Consider the following 14,532-nt stretch of genomic DNA (forward strand, 5'->3'; position numbering starts at 1 on the left):
GAGAGAAAGAGAGAAAGAGAGCAGAGAGAAAGAGAGCAGAGAGAAAGAGAGCAGAGAGAAAGAGAGAAAGAGAGCAGAGAGGAAGAGAGAAAGAGAGCAGAGAGAAAGAGAGCAGAGAGAAAGAGAGCAGAGAGAAAGAGAGCAGAGAGAAAGAGAGAAAGAGAGCAGAGAGGAAGAGAGAAAGAGAGCAGAGAGAAAGAGAGCAGAGAGAAAGAGAGCAGAGAGAAAGAGAGCAGAGAGAAAGAGAGCAGAGAGAAAGAGAGCAGAGAGAAAGAGAGCAGAGAGAAAGAGAGAAAGAGAGAAAGAGAGCAGAGAGACAGAGACACAGAGAGAGAGAAAGAAAGAGAGCAGAGAGAAAGAGAGCAGAGAGAAAGAGAGCAGAGAGAAAGAGAGCAGAGAGAAAGAGAGCAGAGAGAAAGAGAGCAGAGAGAAAGAGAGCAGAGAGAAAGAGAGCAGAGAGAAAGAGAGCAGAGAGGAAGAGAGAAAGAGAGCAGAGAGAAAGAGAGCAGAGAGAAAGAGAGCAGAGAGAAAGAGAGCAGAGAGAAAGAGAGCAGAGAGAAAGAGAGCAGAGAGAAAGAGAGCAAGAGAGCAGAGAGAAAGAGAGCAAGAGAGCAGAGAGAAAGAGAGAAAGAGAGCAGAGAGAAAGAGAGAAAGAGAGCAGAGAGAAAGAGAGCAGAGAGAAAGAGAGCAGAGAGAAAGAGAGCAGAGAGAAAGAGAGCAGAGAGAAAGAGAGCAGAGAGAAAGAGAGCAGAGAGAAAGAGAGCAGAGAGAAAGAGAGCAGAGAGACAGAGACACAGAGAGAGAGAAAGAAAGAGAGCAGAGAGAAAGAGAGCAGAGAGAAAGAGAGCAGAGAGAAAGAGAGCAGAGAGAAAGAGAGCAGAGAGAAAGAGAGCAGAGAGAAAGAGAGCAGAGAGAAAGAGAGCAGAGAGAAAGAGAGCAGAGAGAAAGAGAGCAGAGACAGAGAGAAAGAGAGCAGAGAGAAAGAGAGCAGAGAGAAAGAGAGCAGAGAGAAAGAGAGCAGAGAGAAAGAGAGCAGAGAGAAAGAGAGCAAGAGAGAAAGAGAGCAGAGAGAAAGAGAGCAGAGAGAAAGAGAGCAGAGAGAAAGAGAGCAGAGAGAAAGAGAGCAGAGAGAAAGAGAGAAAGAGAGAAAGAGAGCAGAGAGAAAGAGAGCAGAGAGAAAGAGAGCAGAGAGAAAGAGAGAAAGAGAGCAGAGAGGAAGAGAGAAAGAGAGCAGAGAGAAAGAGAGCAGAGAGAAAGAGAGCAGAGAGAAAGAGAGCAGAGAGAAAGAGAGAAAGAGAGCAGAGAGGAAGAGAGAAAGAGAGCAGAGAGAAAGAGAGCAGAGAGAAAGAGAGCAGAGAGAAAGAGAGCAGAGAGAAAGAGAGCAGAGAGAAAGAGAGCAGAGAGAAAGAGAGAAAGAGAGAAAGAGAGCAGAGAGACAGAGACACAGAGAGAGAGAAAGAAAGAGAGCAGAGAGAAAGAGAGCAGAGAGAAAGAGAGCAGAGAGAAAGAGAGCAGAGAGAAAGAGAGCAGAGAGAAAGAGAGCAGAGAGAAAGAGAGCAGAGAGAAAGAGAGCAGAGAGAAAGAGAGCAGAGAGGAAGAGAGAAAGAGAGCAGAGAGAAAGAGAGCAGAGAGAAAGAAAGCAGAGAGAAAGAGAGAAAGAGAGCAGATAGAAAGAGAGCAGAGAGCAGAGAGAAAGAGAGAAAGAGAGCAGAGAGAAAGAGAGCAGAGAGGAAGAGAGAAAGAGAGCAGAGAGAAAGAGAGAAAGAGAGCAGAGAGAAAGAGAGAAAGAGAGCAGAGAGAAAGAGAGAAAGAAAGCAGAGAGAAAGAGAGAAAGAGAGCAGAGAGAAAGAGAGAAAGAAAGCAGAGAGAAAGAGAGAAAGAAAGCAGAGAGAAAGAGAGCAGAGAGAAAGAGAGAAAGAGAGCAGAGAGAAAGAGAGAAAGAGAGCAGAGAGCAGAGAGAAAGAGAGCAGAGAGAAAGAGAGCAGAGAGAAAGAGAGCAGAGAGAAAGAGAGCAGAGAGAAAGAGAGCAGAGAGAAAGAGAGCAGAGAGAAAGAGAGCAGAGAGAAAGAGAGCAGAGAGAAAGAGAGAAAGAGAGCAGAGAGAAAGAGAGCAGAGAGCAGAGAGAAAGAGAGCAGAGAGAAAGAGAGCAGAGAGAAAGAGAGCAGAGAGAAAGAGAGAAAGAAAGCAGAGAGAAAGAGAGAAAGCGAGCAGAGAGAAAGAGAGCAGAGAGCAGAGAGGAAGAGAGAAAGAGAGCAGAGAGAAAGAGAGCAGAGAGAAAGAGAGCAGAGAGAAAGAGAGCAGAGAGAAAGAGAGCAGAGAGAAAGAGAGAAAGAGAGCAGAGAGAAAGAGAGCAGAGAGAAAGAGAGCAGAGAGAAAGAGAGCAGAGAGGAAGAGAGAAAGAGAGCAGAGAGGAAGAGAGAAAGAGAGCAGAGAGAAAGAGAGCAGAGAGAAAGAGAGCAGAGAGAAAGAGAGCAGAGAGCAGAGAGGAAGAGAGAAAGAGAGCAGAGAGGAAGAGAGAAAGAGAGCAGAGAGAAAGAGAGCAGAGAGAAAGAGAGAAAGAGAGCAGAGAGAAAGAGAGCAGAGAGCAGAGAGAAAGAGAGCAGAGAGAAAGAGAGCAGAGAGAAAGAGAGCAGAGAGAAAGAGAGCAGAGAGAAAGAGAGCAGAGAGAAAGAGAGCAGAGAGACAGAGACACAGAGAGAGAGAGAGAACCCACTAACATTGTGTAATAAAATCAGGTAAGGAAGGTCTAAGCACTTATATGACGTAGGATCAAGACTGGTTAAAAAAAAGCTCTGGCCCAGACCTATCAATATGAAATGAGTAGAGGAAAGTGGAGTTGACGTACAACTTATACAAAGCAGCTTACTGACACATAGGGCAAGTGCTGTGCCGTGCACCTAGACACAGCCATCCTGGTACAAAGCGTTTTACAGGTTTTATCTCACGCTCTGTGTTGTGGTGACTAAAGCATAAAGTCTATACTGATTTTCCATGTTATTCCAACTCGAAAAACTACCCATACAGAAATCTATCACTATATAGACTGTATAATGGGTGCACATTTTCGTATATGTGTTCCTAACTCTTCTCCTTCCCATATTCCGATAAATGAAGTTTTCAAAAACTAAGATAAAGTCACCTCTGTCCTATGAACCAGCATCCACTTCCCATCATCCCCTTGTTTGTAGAACTCTAAAAACGGATCAGACTTCCCGAATAAATCCTGTTGAGATAAAGAGTAACAATTTCTTTAGGATACCAATATACATAAGAGGAGATAATGCAGGCTAATGATTATCTGATGCCAGATTGACGCCTTTAATTGAATAACAAGAAGTATCGCTATTGCCTACAAGCGTTAATAATTAACTGTGACACGTTAGCAATGTGAAACGACACCTTTTTGTCCAACTTCCGACCGGCCATGGAAAGTGTGATCACTCTGTTATCAGACAGTTCTTGGGCAATAATCTGAAACGATACACAAACAAAGGATATTATGAAATAAGACATAGAGATGTGTTTGAATTTCTAAAAATGTTTTTAAATGGAACAAACCAGTAAATACAGATTGCGCTTTTCTAAAGCAACACTCTAATATGAAACAGTTTTTAGCCAAAGTTGGAAATCCTTGTGTGTGAAGAGTGTATGACGTTTCCCCTATTTTAACGTGCGTTGTTCTGTATCGCTTATTATCCGTTATTAATGTGAACATGGATTCGGTTAGCAGCAAACTAAAAAGTGGTGAAAATGGATTTTTGTAAATGCAGAGCGGATGAATGTATTGATTTTAGCAGAATATTTATTATTAAATATATTAAATAAAGCAACCAGTTATAGTAAGAGAGATTGGATCTGTATTCCCTATAGAAGTACTGCCTCTTTACCAGCAATGTAAACATTCAGGGGCAAACGCAGGATTTGCAGAGGGGGGGTTTCCACACCACGCCGTCAGTGGACGTGACCAGCATGCATGGGGGCGTGGCTATAATATTAGGCAGTGCTTGGCTGCTCTCCAACTCTCCCTATCCCCATAATATACATAGGCAATGTTGCGTGCACTACTGTTAGGTGCACGCAGCTCTCCCTTTTCGAGCAGAGCCCTGTGAAGCAGGAGCAGGGTCCAGCCACCTCAATTATACAGAGCCCCAGGCTTGGAGGGGGGTTTCCAGGTAATAGGAAACCACCCCTCGGTTTGCCTATGACATTAAAATATAAAACATGTACTACGTGATCCTGAATAGATGCACGATAAGGGTACAGGAATTCTATCTCCAGCTTACAGGCACGGCTACTTTACAATAAAAGCATATTGATTTTTTGACCTAAACCCTGCACCTCTGATCCTTCTGAGACACCGAGTTCTGAAGTTACACGTTAATAAGGTATATATTTCAACCATCGTGTTCTTCATGATATATTTGCCCTTGAAAGATTAAAGGAGAATGCATGCTGGAATACAGAGAGCAGAAGCACTTTGTAATATACATACGTGGAAATTTCACTTATTTTCATACAAGTTACGAGTGAACAATAATAAGAGTAACCTGTCAGAAGCAGTTTTTGCAGCATTCCCTCTGCCTGATCTATACAGTCGGTCTTGAATCTTTTTATTTGTTAACAAAGTCACTGAAACAGGGCTGGATAAAACACCCACAAGGCTAGTCTGCAGACTTTAAAGCTCCGAAAATGAAAGCGCCTTTTATAAAACATCTACAGATATCATTATAAAATATTATATGTGCTGTGTAGTACAAACCATTAAGCAACTTTGTTCCCCTCTAAACCTTCACCGAAACATGCTGAACCCAATATCTCGCCAAATGGAATTGGATGCATGAGTCATATCTAAAAGGGCCGTCTGCAATAACATTATTAAATGCGTTTTTACCGCCAGAAATCTAGGATGCGATAACCAGATGGAGTAATTGTGCTCATCGATCCCGGCAGTCACCGCTAGGGCAGTGTGTAAGGTAGATGCTGCCGTGGGCATGGCGAGTTCCTTCTCAATGAATAATTGGTCGCCTCACTCAGGCCCCCGACCCACAACCCCATTTGCCAAAAACGTTTATTGTGAAAAATTACAGATATCCTTTAGCTTGTAGGCAAAGTCAGGTTCATGTATTATACAAAGACCATTGCAAACTGGCTGCCTCGTCAGCTGTAAGTATAGAGGCATTATGTCGTTGGGATTCTGTTCTTGATTCTATGAAGGGCAGCGCGGTGGCTCAAAGCGCTGGGGTCACGAGTTTGATTCCTGAACTTGTATGTTCTCCCCGTGTTTGTGCGGGTTTCCTCCGGGTGCTCCGGTTTCCGCCCACAATCCAAAAACATACTAAGGGCTAGATTTACTAAGCTGCGGATTTGAAAAAGTGGGGATGTTGCCTATAGCAACCAATCAGATTCTAGCTTTCATTTATTTCGTACCTTCTACAAAATGACAGCTAGAATCTGATTGGTTGCTATAGGCAACATCCCCACTTTTTCAAACCCGCAGCTTAGTCAATCTAGTCCTAAGGGTAATTGGTTGCTATTAATTTGACCCTAGTCTGTCTGTGTGTATGTTACCCGTGGCTCAACTTCCAGGATTCTAAAAAAATCAAATCCCTATACATCCCGACAACCGCACCTTCATGACAGCTCTAATATTCAACCATCAGTGTTACTCTATAAACCAGTATTCAGAAACCCCTGGGCAATGTCCGCAACCGTCTGATTATTCTAGGAAACACCTTATTCACCCCCACACCTTTCTATCCTTTCTTTCTCTTTTATCTTCCTTCATATTGACATCATAAACTGTATTTGATTGCCTGAATAAGCCATGATGTATTTCACTTGTTGCTTTTACCAATTTTGTCTGTATTTGTGGTACAATTATTATTGAGGTCTTTAAAATGTAATAACGATGAATTACACAGGGAACTTAGACTGTAAGCCCCAATGGGGCAGGTACTGATGTGAGTGAGTTCTCTGTACAGCGCTGCGGAATTAGTGGCACTATATAAATTAATGATAATTCTAAAAACAAAACACAAATGACCTATCACATGGCCGTTTAGTAGCCATCATTATAAACAATAGCTGTAAATAAAGCATCATGGTTTAATAATGCAACAAAATGGCCAATGCGGATTTTTACATTCATCCCAATGGTGTCAAAACATCAACAATTTGTCCTATTTATTTGTTATGTCATTTAATAGCAATACATAACTTCTTTCATATACATCTCAATGAATACCTGTATCATCCCTACTTCCTAAAATGTTCAGCTGGCTATTGCATTTCATTGATTGTCCACTATATATATTTCGAAAAACACCTACAATAATAACCCTCATTACGTATGTGCCGCCTCTTTAATCCACTAGAACATTGGTGATTAAACAATGGTCTTCACGGCAAGTGCTCTTTCTACATTGCACTCTACAGTGTTCACTTTGTTTCTAAAGTTGCCGGAATAATGAAACAATTGGAGCACTGGAGTCCGTCTCCTGCACACAGGAACACACAGCGTATTCTGATCCTGACGCTGTTCTCTTGTTGCTAGGTTACTGTTGCCACGATGCACGTCTTCAGCTTTTTACCAGAAACAGAATGATTGCTACCGGTGGAATAATCAAGCGATTATCTCAGTATGAAGTTCAAAAAGCTTTTAAAATGACACACGCAGTACAGAAAAAGAAACCTTGTTACCGTTATGACTCCCTTCCCCGCTGGCTTCCCGTTTCCTAAAACCAAGGGTCGGGTTATCTTCTTGCTGGAAACAATCTGAAAATAAAAGGGAGATAACCATTATTCACCAGATTTAAATGTAAGACAAATATTTAAAGATCATCCTGTGTAGGATAAGATATCATCATCATCATTTATTTATATAGCGCCACTGATTCCGCAGCGCTGTACAGAGAACTCATTCACATCAGTCCCTGCCCCATTGGAGCTTACAGTCTAATTCCCTAACATACACACAGACAGACACACAAACAGAGAGAGAGACTAGGGTCAATTTTTGATAGCAGCCAATTAACCTACCAGTATGTTTTTGGAGTGTGGGAGGAAACCGGAGCACCCGGAGGAAAGCCACGCAAACACGGGGAGAACATACAAACTCCTCACAGATAAGGCCATGGTCGGGAATTGAACTCATGACCCCAGTGCTGTGAGGCAGAAGTGCTAACCCCTTTGCTGACCATATAATTGCGATACAAGTCACGGGCATTATATACACTACTTACATGCAGCGTATTATAAACTGCTTAACTTAATGTGCCTGTAAACATCCGTGTAAAGTCGATGATTTAGCGCAAACAACGTAAAGAGAAGGGAAGAGACCTGGACAATCTCTGTATATTTATTAAGCGGCGGTTCCGACGAACCCGATTGGGCTTTAATAAAATTGTCATTTTTTAAAAAAAAAATGGCATCAAAGCGCCCAGATTTGGCAGTTCGCTTAATGAATATACCCCCAGGTGTTGTGAAGCTGAAAGCCCCAGCATACTTTGCCAGTAGATAGACAGCTGATAGCAGGCAGGGCATGCTGGGACTTGTAGTTTCACAACACCTGGACAGCCACAGGTTGTCCAGGCCTGATCTGAAGTTTATAAAAATCACCCCACGTATAGGCATTAGCAGGGATTTCATGGGAACACTGGGATGTGGCCAACCCTGAAGACTGTACAATATACAAGTCATATATTATGAGATTATACACATTAGTCCAAGTTGATTTAGTTCAGCAGCAGCGGCTGGCAGAGCTTCTGGAGTGATGTAGCTGAGCCCGTCTTTCCATTTTCTAATCAGACTTTGCTGATAGCGCGTTAGTCTATGGTGCAGTGCACAAGACACACAGCAAAGACAACGCACGTGTGTGTCAGGGGTCACATGTAGTTGTGAATGAAAATATTACTATGGTTTGTTAGTTTGTCACAGAGATGGCGGTACATGGAATGCTCAATGTACACCCATTATTGCTGGATTATGGCTCAACTAATTCTCAGCCAGCCAGTGGAGCGCCACTTCACGCACACTGCTGCCTAAGTACATAGTGTCACACCGAGTCTGACAGCAGGGGGAGTATTATTGGCAGATAGTGCCATCTATGGTGTCATTACGTTTCCATTCCAGGCCGAGAAGCAAGATGAACGCATTGTAATACACCAAACAGAGTGTGTGTACCAAGGTGCAGTGTCTTTATATTTATCTTGCATTAAGGACCATGAAGCATGAAGGGTATATGTAAGAGGTCACACGCTTGTGGCGAAATTGGAAAGATCCAGCCGTTGCTCGGGACAAATGGGTAGATTCTGAGGGGCACAAATAGTGCATTTAGACAATGAGGGTGCACATATGGTAAGATGAGGTCACTGCCCAACCGTATTATATGTCAGTGTTGCCAGTATCTTTTCAGTCAATTGATATATTTTTCTATTTCAACTTCCAGTCCCTATCAGATTGTTTAGCGCTCATAGAAATAGCTACATACGTTTTAATCTGATTGAATGATCAGATTGATTGTTAATTATTAAACAATCAAATACAATGAAATCCAGCTAGTCTAATGGATTGATCATCAGATTGTGTTCAATGGAAAGTGTTCAGGGTAAAGCAATCTGATTGGAGAGTGTCTGTTGTAGAAGCCAATGATCCCGACCTGTTGTGACCATTGGTTTGTGGCTCTCTCAGGGGATTCTGACTACAGGACGTATTGAGGAAGCCACAAACCAGAGTTGAAAGGTGTGTGTATGACTAAAGGGCCCATTCAGGAAGCCACAAACCCATGGTGAAATACCCTATTAATATCACATAGTAATAGAAAATAACTATAGACCAGCACTCAGTATTTATTTATATTTTCTATTTCATTATTATAATTTCTTCTTTCCTATCATTGGTTTCTATACATTGAGTTGCTAAATCTTAATTTTTTTTTTTTTAAATATGTCATTATTAATAACATCAAGAATATGTGTCAGTTACCGACCAATATCGTTAATAAATGTCAACAACAAAATTTTGGCTAAAGTTCCATTGCCAAGGCACCCATATACACACAGTGTATGCCCCATATACACACAGTGTATGCCCCATATACACACAGTGTATGCCCCATATACACACAGTGTATGCCCCATGTACAAACAGTGTATGCCCCATATACACACAGTGTATGCCCCATATACAAACAAAGTATGCCATTAGTATGCCATCCTAATTCTCGTTCCTCAGCCCTGGCAAAGAAAAAAACAAAATTACCATATGTCAAATTGACATATTTGCACCAGACTTTTTTTCCTGAAATAAATTATCATTAAAGTTGAGGCAAATCTCAGATTTGTTGGACATTTCCAGAGAGCATAGTCAGGGTGTCCCTTATCATTGGTGCTGTTTGCCCCCGGTTTGGAGCCCCTGTTAGATGTGACTATGCACAGCCTGGCATTTTATCACTGCGAGGGAGTGCTCTCAGATAGCGTGTTTTGGTGGAGTCAAACCCCATTTACTCAGAGGACTCTCCTGCAAGCTTCCAAATCATTCATGATTAGTTTGTGCCTCTCTAATACAATGTTTTGGAGATCTAGTCAACTCTAACTCCTTTCCCAACTTGGTAGCTCAGTCCTTTTGAGGAGAAGCACATATCAGGTCCGCTCAGGAAGTCAATGTTAACCCACAATGCACTCCTTCTGACCAAATGGAAGCAAACGTCTCCAGATGTGTTGATGAATGGCAGGTGGATATTCTGCAATGGCAGAGGGGCAGTGGGATGAGGCCCTAGTGCTTCTTGGGTACATGGTTAGAGGCAGCTGTGATTTCACCACAGGCTGTATGTACTTCACATTGGAGCATTTACTTGCTATACATGCCTCTTTTTGCTGGGTATGTTCAAAGGAATGTGATCTGGTCAGGACACTGGGTCTTAGATCCAGTGGTGTAGTTGTTGGGTTTAGCTGAAGATGTGGTGCCTTTGAGCACAGGATATAGACCTTTTGTCTTTTTTTTGGACGCGGTCGGCCCTGCCCACTCCGTCCACCCCCGCTGCTCCAAACCCCAACCCTGGCACTCCAAATTTACCCGCTTCCTGCAAAAATGCTCCCGTTCCGCCGAACGTCACTGGAGAAAATCCCGCTCCCTGGCTGACTTCCTCCACTTTAAATTCATCCTTTCATCCTACAGCTCTGCCCTCTCACTCGCTAAACAATCTTTCTTTAAATCCCTCATCTCTTCCCAGTCCTCTAACCCCCGCCGCCTCTTTGCCACCTTCAGCACTCTCCTGGCCCCCTCCCCTCCCCCCACCCCCTCCTCCCTGACTGCCTCTGATTTCGCCTCCTTCTTCTCCTCTAAAATCGAGGCCACCCGACTTGAAATCTCCTCCTCCACTCTCTCTTACACCCCTCCCACTCTTCTGTCCTCCCCCTCCACTCCTTCCGTCCCACCACCGGCGAGGAAGTCCACTCTCTCATTTTATCCTCCCCCCCCACTACCTGCCCCCTGGATCCCATCCCCTCCCACCTTCTTCACTCCCTTTCCCCCACCACCTGCTTCCACCTCGCTCACATCTTTAATCTCTCCCTCTCCACTGGCATCTTCCCCTCCTCCTTCAAACATGCTCTCGTATCCCCCATTCTTAAGAAACCTAATCTCGACCCCACTTCTCTCTCGAACTATCGCCCCATATCTCTTCTCCCTTTTGCCTCCAAAATTCTTGAGAGGCTCGTCTGCAGCCGTCTCACCTCCTACCTTTCTGAATACTCCCTCCTTGATCCTCTCCAGTCTGGTTTCCGCCCCCTCCACTCCACTGAAACTGCCCTGGCTAAAGTCACCAATGACCTCCTCTCTGCAAAAGCCAGGGGCCACTTCTCCCTTCTCATTCTCCTTGACCTCTCTGCAGCCTTTGACACCGTTGACCACCCCCTCCTCCTTCACACCCTCCAGTCTTTCGGCCTCTCCGGCCTAGTCCTGTCCTGGTTCACCTCTTACCTTACTCACCGTTCCTTCTCTGTCACCACCTCTGGGTCTCTCTCCCCCCCATCCACCCTTCCAGTCGGGGTCCCTCAGGGCTCTGTTCTGGGACCCTTACTCTTCTCTCTATACACCTCCTCCCTGGGTGAACTCATCAGCTCCTTCGGCTTCAGCTACCACCTTTACGCTGACGACACTCAACTATACCTCTCCTCTCCTGATCTCTCTCCCTCCCTCCTCTCTAGGGTGTCCGCCTGCCTCTCTGCCATCTCCTCCTGGATGTCCTCTCGATTCCTCAAACTTAACCTTGCCAAAACTGAGCTCATAGTTTTTCCTCCCTCTCATACCCCATCCCCTTCTGACCTCTCCATCACTGTCGACAACACCTCTATCTCCCCTGTCCCCCAACTTCGCTGCCTTGGTGTCATCCTCGACTCCTCTCTCTCCTTTGGCCCCCACATCCTCTCTCTTGCTAAATCCTGCCGCTTCCAGCTGCGCAACATCGCTCGCATCCGGCCCTTCCTCTCCCAAGATGCCACCAAATGCCTTATCCACTCTCTGATCTCCTCCCGCCTGGACTACTGCAACCTCCTCCTCACTGGCCTCCCCCACTCTCATCTCGATCCCCTTCGATCCGTCCTTAACGCTGCAGCTAGGCTTATTTTCCTCTCTCGCCGCTCCTCTTTTGTCTCCCCCCTCTACCTAGCCCTTCACTGGCTCCCATTCCCCTTCAGAATCCTCTTTAAGCTCCTCACACTCACCTACAAGGCCCTCGCCAACTCCACTGCGCCCTACATCTCCACCCTCCTCTCTATTCATGCTCCATCCCGCCCTCTCCGTTCTGCCTCTGACTGTCGCCTCTCTTCCCCCCTTATAACCTCCTCCCACGCGCATATCCAAGACTTCGCCCGCGCTGCCCCCCTCCACTGGAACAAGCTCCCTCCCTCCATCAGAACTTCCCCTAATCTGTCCAGCTTCAAACGGGCCCTAAAAACCCACCTTTTTCTTAAAGCCTTTCTGTCTCCCACTTAACTTCCTACCTTATCTTCTGCCTCTGTCCCCCTACTGTCCCTCTCTCCCCTGCGTCTCTCTGTCTGTCCACCCCTCCCCTTAGATTGTACGCTCCTCTGAGCAGGGCCATCTCTCCTCCTGTTTCCACCACTTCTAACTCTGCTCTCCAGCTACTTAGCCCTCCTCCTCGAGGGTCCTCCACCCCACGTCCACTCTCGCTCCCTTCTCCCCCCTGGGGGTCTCCCTGTCTTCCGCGCCCCGCTTCTTGGGCCCCGTCGTTTGCGGATCCTCCCTCCCCCTTCCCCGCCCTCTCTAGCTGTGCATTGAGCGTACTGAGTTGCTGTGTTTACTGTACTGTGCTGTCTCCCATTGTATTGTGATTTTGTTTGTCTCTGTACGGCGCTGCGGATGCCTTGCAGCGACTTATAAATAAATATTAATAATAATAATAATAATATTTTGTGGTTCATTTATATATGTTAAAAGGGCAAATGCCTTGATGTACCAACACTGGGATTTTGTCTACCCCACATTAACCAAGCCCTACCCCTAGATAAAACATATATTAACAAGGATTGTCTATAACATGTGTAGATGTTACAGAAAGGTAAGTTACTCTGGAACATATGTTTCCCTTCCTCGTTTTGTTGTTCCCTTGGTTCCCCCACCAAGGGGTATATTTACTAAACTGCGGAAAAAGTGGAGATGTTGCCTACAGCAACCAATCAGATTCTAGTTGTTATTTATTTAGTGCATTCTACAAAATGACAGCTAGAATGTGATTGGTTGCTATAGGCAACATCTCCACTTTTTCAAACCCGCAGTTTAGTAAATATACCACCCAAATGTCCACCCTCTTGTTATTAGATGGTAAAATAGAACTTTGACATCCAGTTATTTTAGTTGTGCTTACGTCTGCTGCACTCAATCCTAGTACAAGGTAAAACTGTCCTACAAAATTCAGTGGCAACTCACCGAGCCAAGTGTGCAATGAAACTCTCCCAGAAAGTCATGTTCGTACAACTGTGTGCTGGACTTGTCCTGGTCAAAAATGGCAAACTTCAACTTTTGCACTTCTTCAAAGTGGTAGTTAATTGTAAACTTCTTGGCAAATACAGGGTTCAGGTTATTGACATTCGTCTCAGTTCTGTCAATCTGAAGGTGATAAAAGAGATAAAATTATTTTTATTTATTTCTCGCATACAATTTTCCACAAAGTCATTGAACAAAAAGCCACCCAGTAATTAATTTATTTTTTTGACAGGAAATCGTCACTTGGCCAAATAATAAAGTTTATTATTGACATTTTAAACATTAAGGCAATTCCTGGTTCCTAAGCGTTTGAAACCAAGGGGTATATTTACTAAACTGCGGCTTTGAAAAATTGGAGATGTTGCCTATAGCAACCAATCAGATTCTAGCTGTCATTCTGTAGAATGCACTAAATAAATGACAGCTAGAGTTTGATTGGTTTCTATAGGCAACATCTCCACTTTTCCAAACCCGCAGTTTAGTAAATCTAGCCCTAAGAGTTGAAATTGGCTGATTGAGATAATGGAATGTTAGGCATTCCCAATTACAATTACCATAATGTACAATAAATATATGTAATTCTGTTTCATTTATATTATACAAAATTAAACAACTGTGAAAATGCTGTGTTAAATAATTAAAAAAGTAACAGTTATAACGATAATGGGGGTAGATTTTTGTACAATGCATATCACACTTTTTGCCTTTACATCTAATGAAGAGAACCGTCATGTAAATACGATGGGGGACAGTCTCCACAAGTGGCAGTAAATTGGTAGGAAACTAGTCACTAAATACTCCATATTCTGTAAAAATACCATGAACTTAATCTGCAGTGTCCTGACAGAAAAGTGATGGTAACGTGGAGTAAAAGTGATGGTATTTCTAATAGAATATGAAGTACATTTACCATTTTATTGCTATTTTCTGTTTCCGACACTTTTAGAGAGTGTTAAAAATATAATGGAATTTGGATGAATTCAAGTAATAAATATATATGTGCTTATGCTTTGAATAGTTAATACAAGTTAATATTCTGCAGGGAAGAATAGTCTGTTTGATTGAGACCTAACCAATCGCGTCATTTTACAGAGGGGGGACGGGGCCAAATGCAGCGATTCACCGGGAAACGCTTCATTTTGGATTTAATTCTGCCCACTTCACTAGGAAGTGGGCATATGCGGGAGACTGTCATACTCTCCCGGGAGTCAGGGAGACCCACCTAGAGTTCGGGAGTCTCCCGAACAATCCGGGAGAGTTGGCAAGTATGGATTAAACTAGATGTGTAGTGGGCCCTTCCAAAGACAAATAGTAGTGCTAAAAAAAACCCTGTGTTACTAAAACCCTGCCCAGCAACAGTAAAGGTATATAAGGTGGCTCAGTGGTTAGCACTTCTGCCTCACAGCACTGAGTTCAATTCCCGACCATGGCCTTATCTGTGAGGAGTTTGTATGTTCTCCTCGTGTTTGCGTGGGTTTCCTCCGGGTGCTCCGGTTTCCTCCCACATTCCAAAATAAACATACTGGTAGG

At 44.0% G+C, this 14,532-nt stretch overlaps 1 protein-coding gene across 3 annotated transcripts in view; it reads right to left on the reverse strand.

Moving 5' to 3' along the window:
• CPNE2 (copine 2) overlaps positions 1-14,532 on the reverse strand; it is an 85,153-nt gene that overhangs the window by 23,699 nt on the left and 46,922 nt on the right. For all 3 annotated transcript variants that reach the window (XM_075188965.1, XM_075188964.1, XM_075188966.1), the window contains exons 3-6: positions 12,946-13,125; positions 6,700-6,774; positions 3,400-3,471; positions 3,140-3,223 (exon numbers count right to left, since the gene is read on the reverse strand). In XM_075188965.1, coding sequence (XP_075045066.1) covers positions 3,140-3,223; positions 3,400-3,471; positions 6,700-6,774; positions 12,946-13,125 — 411 coding nt within the window. The remainder of the gene's footprint in view (positions 1-3,139; positions 3,224-3,399; positions 3,472-6,699; positions 6,775-12,945; positions 13,126-14,532) is intronic.

The sequence above is a fragment of the Mixophyes fleayi genome, chromosome 10, assembly GCF_038048845.1.
Source record: "Mixophyes fleayi isolate aMixFle1 chromosome 10, aMixFle1.hap1, whole genome shotgun sequence".
Classification (NCBI taxonomy): Eukaryota; Metazoa; Chordata; class Amphibia; order Anura; family Limnodynastidae; genus Mixophyes; species Mixophyes fleayi.